The 12,420-nt window shown below is 48.0% G+C and overlaps 1 protein-coding gene across 1 annotated transcript in view; it reads right to left on the bottom strand.

The window, feature by feature from the left end:
• The window catches only part of LOC124597390 (prostaglandin reductase 1-like), a 54,572-nt gene that overhangs the window by 29,308 nt on the left and 12,844 nt on the right, over positions 1 to 12,420 (bottom strand). The window contains exon 2 of the mRNA XM_047135936.1: positions 161 to 514. Coding sequence (XP_046991892.1) covers positions 161 to 514 — 354 coding nt within the window. The remainder of the gene's footprint in view (positions 1 to 160; positions 515 to 12,420) is intronic.

Here is a 12,420-nt window from a genome sequence, read left to right as displayed (position 1 = left end):
CACCTGCTTACCGGCAAAACCGAGACATTTCTGGAGGTTTAGTACCAGTGGGGGAGTTGTTGCAAGTAGCAGTAATCTCAGACACGACACGGGGCCAGGAGCCGTCGCTGACTCAGTGGCTCGCCACACGAGTCGCGCACGGCCCCGGCCGGCGCCTCACCTTCTCGTCGGAGCGGACGAGCCCGACGGCGGTGCAGCCGTGGATGCGGGCGATCTGTCCGGCGAGCGACCCCACGGCCCCGCCGGCCCCGCTGACGACGACCACGTCGCCCGGCTGGGGGTCGCACACGTCGAGCAGGCCGAAGTAGGCGGCGTAGCCGGGCATGCCGAGCGCGCCCAGCGCCAGCGACGGCGGCAGCCCGCCCAGGTCGCGCGGCAGCAGCGCCGGCGGCCACAGCGGGTGGTGCGCCCGCGGGCCCACGTCCGCCACGGTGCGGTCGCGCCAGCCGAAGCAGCCCACCACCAGCCGGCCCGCCGGGAAGGCCGCCGACCGGCTCTCCACGATGCGCGCCAGCTGCGGGAAGGCCAGAGCCGTTCCAGCTGCACTGCCTTCGTTTTTTTTCCTTTATTGTTATTTAAACACCTTACATAAGGTGGGCTGGCAGCAGCGTACTACGCTGCTCTTCAGCCACAATTTGACAAAGAAAATACAATGGAGACACAGAAGATACAGAACGAAGTGGGGGTCAAAAAACAGTAGACACAGAAACAAATAACACGAAGCCGTTCACACTCGACGAAAAAACACTAAAAACTGTCCGCACTGCGCACAAACACTGACGACTGAGACGGTACAGGTGAACAAAGGAGCGTGACGGGGAGAAACACTAAACCACAAACACGATGGCACACACACGAAAAACTGACGGCGATGATCTCCGGCGCGCGAATGTCCACTTAACGTGTGCGAGTCCGGGGACCTGCCGAGAGAGGGAGAAGGGGGTGGGGGAGGGAAAGCGGAGAGCAAAGATGCCAATGGCAGAGGAGATGGTAGGAGGAATGAAAGTATGGGGGAAGGGGAAGACCGGGGGAGGAGTGGGAAGAAAGGGAGGAGGGAGGGAAGGGGGAGAGAAGGGAGAGAGGCTACCCTCAGGAACAAACACAGGAAAGGGGAGGGAGGATCAAAGTTGGTAGGAGGGGTAGATGGAGGGGAGGAAGGCATCATCAGGGAGGGGGAGCTGGCGGAAGCCACCTTGGGAGAGGGTATGGAGAGTGGAGAGATGGAGAGCAGGTGGGACGTGGAAATACAGGTGCGGCAGTGGACAGGGGCGGGAGATGATGGGAGAGACGAGTGGGTGAGGAGGATCGAGTTTACGGGAGGTGTAGAGCATTCGTATCCGTTCGAGGAAAAGGAGGATGTGGGCGAACGGAATAAGGTCGTACAGGATCCGCGTGGGGGAGGGGAGACAGATGCGATAGGCGCAGCGAAGAGCATGGCGTTCTAGGTTCTGAAGGCATTTGTAAAAGGTAGGGGGAGCAGAGATCCAGGCAGGGTGGACGTAGCAAAGGATAGGGCGAATAAGGGATTTATAGGTATGGAGGATGGTGAAGGGGTCCAGACCCCATGTACAGCCAGAAAGGAGCTTGAGGAGACAGGTGATGCCAAGGTATTTAGGGGTTGGGGTGAGGGCGGTAGGATGGCCATAGACAGTGACATAGAAATCGAGGAGGCGGAAGGAAGGGGTGGTTTTGCCTACTATGATCGCCTGGGTTTTGGAAGGATTGACCTTAAGCAACCACTGGTTGCACCAAGTGGTGAATCGGTCACGATGGGACTGGAGAAGGTGTTGGGAGCACTGCAGGGTGGGGGCGAGGGCAAGGAAGGCGGGGACATCGGCGTACTGGAGAAGGTGGATGGGGGGGGGGGGGTGAAGGCGGCCGCATGTCCGCCGTATACAAAAGATACATAAGAGGGGAAAGGACGGAACCTTGGGGCACACCGGCGGTGGGGAAGAAGGTGTAGGAATCCGTGTTATGGATGGTGACATAGGAAGGACGTTGGGAAAGAAAGGACCCGATCAGACGGACGTAGTTAATAGGAAGGGCGAAGGTTTGGAGCTTGAAGAGGAGACCAGAATGCCACACATACTTCCTTCGTCATAGAATACGTATTTTACGCTTTTGGAAGTAGGTCCAACTTAGCTATTAGGTATCTTATTACTACACTGTATTCAAATACAGAAATATGTAAACAGGCAGAATACGGCGCTGCAGTTGGGAACGCCTATACAGGGTGGTCCATTGATCGTGACTGGGACAAATATCTCACGAAATAAGCGTCAAACGAAAAAACTACAAAGAACGAAGCTTGAATGGGGAAACCAGATGGCGCTGTGGTTAGCCCGCTAGATGGCGCTGCCATAGGTCAACTCGCCAAGGCGTGGTATGTCGCCCAGCTGTTGACTGCCCCGAAACTTCTGGGTGATTCGATTATGAAAGCAGTGTACTGGATGCTGTGGACACTCCATCTTCAAAGTGTGAAACAACACCTGCGTCCTTGATAGATCACTTGGAGGACTGAGATTGATCGACTTCCGACGGAAGTGCACAGCACTCCTCATCCACCGAACAGAAAAGCTACAAACCGACGATCCGAATGGGACAACAGCAGCCATATTGGATCGATACCAGCCTCAGTCACAGCTCGCTCCAATTTCAATAGCGGGCGTCCCTTTTAAGATATCCTACGTCAGGGAATTTTTACCTCGCACGCAGGCTGCAGACCGGAATACGTCGGTTCAACGGATCTATGAAGCTCTCCTAGGCTGTCCACCAGCGCACAAACTGGAAATACAGATACCAACAGTCGCCTGGAAGCAGGTATGGGCTAATATCAACAACCCATTCCTGCCATCGGACATCATTTTGCTGTGGTGCAGAGTTGTCAATGACTCCTTTCCGACTAAGCAGCGACTAGCAGACATTCACTTTTGTCAGACGAACGAATGCACCCAGTGTGGAGATGCTGACACCAGAGACCACCGTATAGTGTCGCTACGTGTGGAGAGTATGGGAGTTATGCCGATTGATGGTGGGGCTTATCAACCAAACTGCACCTTCCAGTGTGACACGAACGTGGATTCTCTTTCCTGACTTTAAACTGCACCCAAGAACGAAGAGCAACGCTGTGGCCTGGCTACTGGGACTCACTGTCTACACTATTTTTGAGCTACAACAGAGTGACGCCGTGCAGTACATGGCCTACCTATGGGAAAGGTCATCAACGACTGAACCGTTCACCGAAGTACAACGAACATTTTGTAAATGGAATGAAATTTTCACTCTACAGCGGAGTGTGCGCTGATATGAAACTTCCTGGCAGATTAAAACTGTGTGCCGGACCGAGACTGGAACTCGGGACCTATGCCGAGTTCGAGTCTCGGTCCGGCACATAGTTTTAATCTGCCAGGAAGTTTCATTTCGTAAATAATTTATCAGTTGCGTTATTGTATGGTTATCATAGGATGTTTCAGTAGTTACAGTGATATCTTTGCTAGAAGTATCCATTTATTTCCTATTTTTCATTAAAATTTTCCATTTTCTTTTACCTAATTACATGATACAATTATTTCAGTTTGTTTAAATTTCACAACTCATACACATTTGTATTACTATTGTTATCAAAAGCACTCTGTGAAAAACTTGTAACACATTTCAATTGTTTTTGTTTTCACTCTGTTTTCTTTAAAAGATTTCGATTCTGTATAATATTGACCTGCTACTCATAATTAAATTTCTGTTCATGTATTGTTCTAAAGATGTTACGTTATAATGATGTAATGTTAATAAATAAATAAATAAATAACGAAAAACGCATATCAACTGCGTTTTTTAAAAATAGGAACCCCGTTTTTACTACATATTCGTGTAGTACCTATAGAAATACGAATGTTTTAGTTGGACCACTTTTTTCGCTTTGTGATAGTGGCGCTGTAATAGTCACAAACATATGGCATACAATTTAGACGAACAGTTGGTAACAGGTAGGTTTTTTAAAATAAAAATGCAGAACGTAGGTACGTTTGAACATTTTATTTCGGTTGTTCCAATGTGATACATGTATCTTTGTGAACTTATCATTTCTCAGAACGCATGCTGTTACGGCGTGATTACCTGTAAATACCACATTAATGCAATAAATACTCAAAATGATGTCCATCAACCTCAATGCATTTGGCAGTCGTGTAACGACATTCCTCTCAACAGCGAGTAATTCGCCTTCCGTAATGTTCGCACATGCATTGACAATGCGCTGGCGCATGTTGTCAGGCGTTGACGGTGGATCACGATAGCAAATATCCTTCATCTTTCCCCACAGAAAGAAATCCGGAGACGTCAGATCCGGTGAACGTGCGGGCCATGGTATGGTGCTTCGAAGACCAATCCACCTGTCATGAAATATGCTATTCAATACCGCTTCAACCACACGCGAGCTATGTGCCGGACATCCATCATGTTGGAAGTACATCGCCATTCTGTCATGTAGTGAAACATCTTTTAGTAACAGCGGTAGAACATTACGTAGGAAATCAGCACACATTGCACCATTTAGATTGCCATCGATAAAATGGGGGCCAATTATCCTTCCTCCCATAATGCCACACCATACACTAACCCGCCAAAGTCGCTGATGTTCCACTTGTCGCAGCCATCGTGGATTTCTCGTTGCCCAATAGTCCATATTATGCCGGTTTACGTTACCGCTGTTGGTGGATGACGCTTCGTCGCTAAATAGAACGCGTGCAAAAAATCTGTCATCGTCTCGTAATTTCTCTTGTGCCCAGTGGCAGAACTGTACACGACGTTCAAGGTCGTCGCCATGCAATTCCTGGTGCATAGAAATATGGTACGGGTGCAATCGATGTTGATATAGCATTCTCAACACCGACGTTTTTGAGATTCCCGATTCTCGCGCAATTTGTCTGCTACTGATGTGCGGATTAGCCACGACAGCAGCTAAAACACCTACTTGGGCATCATCATTTGTTGCAGGTCGTGATTGACGTTTCACATGTGGCTGAACACTTCCTGTTTCCTTAAATAACGTAACTATCCGGCGAACGGTCCGGGCACTTGGATGTTGTCCAGTATACCGAGCAGCATACATAGCACACGCCCATTGGACATTTTGATCACAATAGCCATACGTCAACACGATATCGACCTTTTCCGCAGTTGGTAAACGGTACATTTTAACTCGGGTGATGTATCACGAAGCAAATACCGTCCGCACTGGCGGAATGTTACGTGATACTACGTACTTACACGTTTGTGACTATTACAGCGCCATCTACCACAAAGCGAAAAAGTGGCCCAGCTAAAACGTTCATATTTCTTTACGTATTACACCAATATGTAATAAAAAATAGGGGGTTCCTATTTAGAAAAACGCAGTCGACATCCGTTTGACCTATGGCAGCGCCATCTAGCGGGTCAACCATAGCGCCATCTGGTTTCCCCCTTCTAGGTAGACGAGTTTCGTCCTTTGTAGTTGTTGCGTTTGATGCTTATTTCGTGAGATATTTGGCCCGGTCACTATCGATGGACCACCCTGTATAAGACAACATTTGTCTGGCGCAGTTACTAGGTCAGTTACTGCTGCTACAATGGCAGGTTATCAAGATTCAAGTGAGTTTGAATGCAGTCTAATAGTCGGCGCACGAGCGATGGGACACAGCATCTCCGAGGTAGCGATGAAGTGGGATTTTCCCGTATGACCGTTTCACGAGAGTACCGTGAGTATCAGGAATCCAGTAAAACACCAAATCTCCGACGTCGTTGCGGCCGGAAGAAGAGCGTGCAAGAATGGGACCAACGACGACTGAAGATAATCGTTCAACCAGACAGAAGTTCAGCCCTTCCGCATATTGCTGGAGATTTCATTGCTGGGCCATCAACAACTGTCAGCGTGCGAACCACTCAACGAATCATCTGTATGGGCTTTGAGAGCCGAAGGCCCACTCCTGTACCCTTGACTGCATTGCACAAAGCTTTACGCCTCGACTGGGCCCGTCAACACCGATATTGGACTGCTGACTGGAAACATGTTGCCTAGGCGGACGAGTCTCGTTTTAAAATAGAATCGAGCGGATGGACGTGTACGGGTATGGAGACAATCTCACGAATCCATAGACCATTCATGTCAGCAGGGGATTGTTCAAGCTGTTGGACCCTCTGTAATGTTGTGGGGCCTGTGTAGTTGGAGGGATGTGGGACCTCTGATACGTCTAAATACAATTCTGACAGATGACACGTACGCAAGCATCTCTCTGATCACCTGCATCCATTCATGTGCGTTTTGCATTCCCACGGACTTGGGCAGTTTCAGCAGGACAGTACGGCACCCCATATATCCAGAACTGCAAGAAAGTGGCTTCAGGAATACTCTTCTGAATAAACACTTCCACTGGCCGTCAAACCCCCAGTGATGAAATTATTGAGCATATCTGTGATGTCTTGCGACGTGCTGTTCAGAAGAGATCTCCACTCCCTTGTACTCATTCAGATTTATGGACAGCACTGCGGGATTCATGGTGTAAATTCTCTCCAGCACTACTCGAGACATCAGCCGAGTCCATGCCACGTCATGTTGCGGCACTTCTGCATGCCCGCGGGGACCGTACACGATATTAACCAGGTGTACCAGTTCATTTGGCTCTTCAGTGTATAGTACTGTAAATGGAATTTAGATGAGAGGGGGCGTTCAGTAAGTAGTGCAACAAATTTTTTCTCGCCAAATTTCGACTGAAAAAATGCGGAATTTGTTGCGGGACATCTTGGAATATTTCCTCTTGCGCTCCTGTAGTTTCAGGAAGTTCAGAAGTTCAGTGCTATACGTGATCTTCAAAACGGTGCCTGTAATGCAAAGCGTTGCAAGCAGCGAGCTGTCATTCAGTATTTTTTGCCGGAAAATCAGAGCATCGCAGATATTAATTGGCGCTTGCATGATGTCCATGGAGATCTGGCAGTGAACAAAAGCACGGCGAGTCGTTGGGTGGGGGTCTGCATCATCGCAACAAGGTCACTTAAACATGTCCGATTTCTCTCGTGCCGACCGGCCCCACGCAGCTGTGACTCCTGCAATGTTGGAACATGCGGACACTATTATTCGCGATGATCGACAGATCGCAAACAAACACCTCATTTCTCACCTCGACATCTCTGTTAGTAGTGCTGACACACTCGTCCACCAGTAGTGAGTGCCCGCTGGGTTTTTTTCCGCCCAATAGAAGACCATACAGAACAATGAGGGACCATGTGTGCGGAATTGCTTGCGCGTTAAAATTGGAAATTGGTGGTAAGAGCCTTTTTGACCATACTGCTGAGGTCATCGGTCCCTAAGCTTACACACAAATTAATCTACCTTACGCTAAAGACAACACACAGACCCATGCCAGAGGGAGAACTCGAACCTCAGACGGGGGCAGTCGCACAATCCGTAACAAGGCGCCTGAGGCCGCACGGCTACGCCTTGCGGCTCTTGCGCGCTACGAAGGTGATCGTAACAATCTTTTTGTCGTACTCATCACGGGCGATGACACATGGATTCATCACTTCGAACCGGAAACAAAATGGAAATCCATGCTGTGGCGCCACTTCACCTCTCCTTTGCAGAAAAGGTTCAAAGCCGCTCCCTCAGCCGGTAACGTCATGACGACGGTCTTCTGGTAATCTGAACGGGTTGTTCTGTTTTGTGTCCTCCCTCGTGGTGCAACGATTAGCTCTGAAGGGTGTCGTGCTACTCTCAGGACACTTAAGAAACAACTTCAGCGTCTTCGTCGTCACAGAAATGCAAAGGAACTTCTCCAAGACATCGCAAGGCCTCGCACAAGTCTGCACTCCCGAGAGGAGCTCGGAAAACTTCATTGGATTATTTTCATCACGAGCCCCAAAGCGCGGATCTCGCACCTTCCGACTTCCATCTGTTTGGGCCAGTGTACGATTCGTTCCGTCAGAAGCATTACGTGGATGATAGGGAGGTTATTGATGGAGGAAGACTTAGGCTCCGACGTCGACCAGTAGAGCTGTACCATGCGGGCCTACAGCCCCTCCCAGTAAGGTGGCGTAAGGCTGTCGCATTGAACAGAGAGAATTTGAAAAATAGTGTTTTGTAGCCAAAAGAGTGGGGGAATAATATCGTGTATTGGAATCCTGAATAATACTAATCTGTTTTTGGGGAAAAAAGTGTTTTATTACTTACTGAATGCCCCTCGTATACTAATGTATTAAGAGCCATCAAAGTTTTTGTTAATCATAGTTTAGCTACATAGTTTTTATTTAAAAATCGTGTGCGATGGTAGCCTGTGCAAAGACTAGTTGTGCTGTGTTTGTCGCGATGTTGAGACGTAAAGTGAAAATGCCTGACGCTGCTTTCTGCTTCGTAGTGAAACATGCGCGCGGGACACAGTTAGAAAGGGGCGAGAAACGGGTCGTTCTTTATGTTTTCCGCAAGATTACAGAGGAAATTGGGTTTAAAGGTTTTCGAGAAACTGTGTTTACTAAATATAAGGCTTCTGCATATGCGTGGGTTAATCTGGACATTGGAGTCCGGTAATCGTGAATTATGTGGGTCGCTGTTTCGAATGCTGCTATGACCTTTATCGTTCACTTCGAAAACCTACATCATTTAAATATGAAATTCAGCAACTGTATGATAAATAACACATACTTGATTATAATTATTTTATGAAAATTCCCTGTCTTTTTGTTTCTAATTACAGACCTCACGAAAATTTCGGTTTTCATTGCAAATATTGATTGTTAAATATGAGTGGTTTATGAAAGAATGTTAACAGAGATTGTTTAAGTTAAGAAAACATTACACAAATTTTTGGACGGAATATGGGAAATAAAATACTTTTTATTTGTGCTATTATTTTATACCATATATGTGGTCTCACACGAGCCACAGTTATAAGCGTCGTGGAAACATGACAAACAATTTTCACAGCATCGAACAAACTGCACATTGCACTGCATTTCAGCAATTGCCGCCGTACCACTGCAATCTGAACCGATTAGAACTGATCTGGAGCCAAGTTAAGGGATTTGTCGCGACAAATAACAAATCATTTAAGGTTCCAGAAGTACCGGAACTGATACGCGAAGCTCTGTCACACGTCACTGCCGAACATTGGCGAAATGCGGACGCAATAGCACGTCTTGAAAGAAGAAGAGAAAACGCGGTCTTTTGGGTAGCTTGCTGCATTCTGTTGTTGATCGCCACGTTATCAACGTAGCAATGACAATTCCAGTATTGAAATGTATTCCTCGGATGCGGATGTGGAAGGATTTCAGAGACTACGAGACGACTGATTGTAAATAGTACCTTCAGTGGTTTCAGTATTCAGCTATATGGTGAAGTCCCTGCTGTTCACTTTTACGTCACTCACAGCTCACGCAGAAAAATTGCTCTTTGTTTAAGCTAGGAATTTTTATCACTCATGTTTCTATAATACTATTTTAGCTAAGAACGATAGTGTTTTACGTTTTCCGTCTGGTCACCTAAGAAACGTATTGCCAGAGTTTTGCCGTATCTTATTTCATTGTGTTCAAAAATATCATATCACTGCAGGGTAGCTGGACTAGCTGGCGGGCCAGTGCTGTCCAAATTTAATGCTCCGGTAAAGCTCTTGCCCCTTATCATCGCTGAGTCGTAGTGCGCGTAACGCACAGCGTAAACAATATTCTTTATTATCGTACTTGACTTATGTAACAGAGACAGCTTGGCTTCTGCCCCACTGAAACGATATCCAATGAGGTTTCAGCACGCGTGGAAGAATACGTGCCGGCTGGTGTGGCCGTGCGGTTCTAGGCGCTTCAGTCTGGAACCGCGTGACCGCTACGGTCGCAGGTTCGAATCCTGCCTCGGGCATGGATGTGTGTGGTGTTCTTAGGTTAGTTAGGTTTAACTAGTTCTAAGTTCTGGGGGACTGATGACCTCATAAGTTAAGTCCCATAGTGCTCAGAGCCATTTGAACCATTTTTTGAAGAATACGTAGTATAATATAATAAGTAGAAAATAACTAAGACGAAGGTAAGGGATTGGAGAACACAAAAATGGAAGGGATTGGAGATGTTTAAAAGGAAAAGTTGAGGAGACTGGTGCTGGACTATCTTGGACAACAATTCCGTAAGACCTGCCCGTCCGTGTTACAGATCCGATTGTCCCTCATGAGTTGTCGTCTTGATTAGTTATTCGGTAAGACATTAGGATTTCCAGAACACGTTTCTTTGAAACTTGAAAGGACTCCTCGGCAGCTCTTGAACGCCTTGTCCCACGATTACCAGCTGCACTGGGTGTGGCTGTACCGATGCACTGTCCAGTCACATTAAAGTGATCACCTGCCAAAAGGATGGATTATCACCTTTTACAGCGTAGACCACTGCGAGACGCGCAGGAATAGTACCGACAGGGATGGGAATCATGCCGGCCCCCGCGTGACCGCTACGGTCGCAGGTTCGAATCCTGCCTCGGGCATGGATATGTTTGATGTCTTTAGGTTAGTTAGGTTTAAGTAGTTCTAAGTTCTAGGGGACTGATGACCTCAGATGTTAAGTCGCATAGCGCTCAGAGCCATTTGGACAATTTGATCATCCATGGCGCGAACAGCGCGATAGAGGTCGTCCCACAAATTCTCGGTTGGGTATAAGTCTGGGGAATTTGGTGGCCAGGGGAGTACGGTGACCTGGTCCTGATGTCTTTGAACCACACACAAACAGTGCAAGCTGTGTGACACGTTGGATTATCCCGCTGGTAGATGCCCTCGTGCCGAGGAAAAACAAACTGCGTACAGGGGTGGACATGGTCACCAAGGATAGCCGCATACTTGTGTTGATCCATTGTGCCTTCGTGAAGATATCAGTCAGGTAGTGCCAGGAAAACGTTCCCCATCGCACAACACTCCCTCCTCCGGCCTGGACCCTTCCGACGATTGTGGCAGTGTGTTTGCTTTCAGACGTTTCACGCTGTACTCGCCAACAGCCATCTGTCCGGTGGAGCATAAAACGTGATTCTTCTCAGAAGACCACCTATCGCCAGTTGCGGTACTGGCGTGCAATTCCCAGCCTTCGTCGCCACCGAACAGCAATCACCATGGGTGCATGAACTGGAGATCCAGTGCAGAAACGTTCGCTGAACGGTGGTTGAGGAGATACTGTTGATACTTGGTTCATCTGGGCGGTCAGATGTTCAGAAGTTGCATGTCTATTCTCCCGTACACATCTCCGCAGCCGTCGTTGACCCCTTTAATCTATCGCCCGTTGTGCACCACAGTTGCTTCGGTGCCGGTTTTGGATAGCGCCCTTTTGCCACGCACGGTATGCTTTAACCACGACGGCACTCCCATAGTTTGTATGGTGGCAATAATTTCGCACCTTACAAGCACTCATCCAAATACTTTGCAGTGAGCCACAACCAAATTAGATATCATTTGATAAGTTGTACATCGTATATATGAATATTTAAAGGAGACTCAAATTGTCACGTACGCCTTGTAAATAATTGTTAACGCTTATTGCATGAAAGGTGACGGAGTGTCGTCCGCAGCTCGTGGTCGTGCGGTAGCGTTCTCGCTTCCCACGCCCGGGTTCCCGGGTTCGATTCCCGGCGGGGTCAGGGATTTTCTCTGCCTCGTGATGACTGGGTGTTGTGTGCTGTACTTAGGTTAGTTAGGTTTAAGTACTTCTAAGTTCTAGGGGACTGATGACCATAGATGTTAAGTCCCATAGTGCTCAGAGCCATTTGAACCATTTGACGGAGTGTCTTTATTAACAGAACGGCGTAATGAATGATTGCCTGTACTAGTAGAGGTTGGAACGCCAGTGGAGGTGAAACGGCAGGCAGAACTCAAGCTCTGGGTGGAAGGCCCGCACAGGTGTTGGTCCTGCTTAAACACAGGAAGTGCGCTAGACGGACATCGTGGCATCTGAGCTCAGGAGCACATTAGGGTGACGGGCAACCGCTATTGTAGTAGAGGCCAGAAGGATAACTGGATAATACTTCCGAACTTTGCAAATCTTGACGCAGATGACAGGAACGAAGAAGCGGCACCTCGGAAACCACGCAGGCTGGGTTATTTCCAAGAATTTTTACTCAGAAGCGCACCATTGTACGAGCATAGGTTTTTACTCGCAAACACTCCGCGCTGGACAACAAAAGACTAAAATGTGGTTGGTCGGCGTTCGCAAGAATCTGTGGAGGGGAGAATATGATTCGCCTTCTGAGTTACGAGGGAGGGGAGCTGAGCTTTGCTGGGAAGCCAACGGTGGAGAGAAGAGGTCTTCCGTTTTGAGAGCCCGTGTGTGACGGTCGGTTGATATCAGCTTTGTTGATACAAACGGACTTGCTGTCTTTGATCTCAGGAGAGTTTATAGTTAGTACAGTTAGGTACTGTACTGTTGCGAACCTATTCGATTCTG

This window comes from Schistocerca americana, chromosome 1 (assembly GCF_021461395.2).
Source record: "Schistocerca americana isolate TAMUIC-IGC-003095 chromosome 1, iqSchAmer2.1, whole genome shotgun sequence".
Lineage (NCBI taxonomy): Eukaryota > Metazoa > Arthropoda > Insecta > Orthoptera > Acrididae > Schistocerca > Schistocerca americana.
The sequence above is the reverse complement of the archived record's forward strand: the minus strand, read 5'-3'. Positions and strand labels throughout refer to the sequence as shown.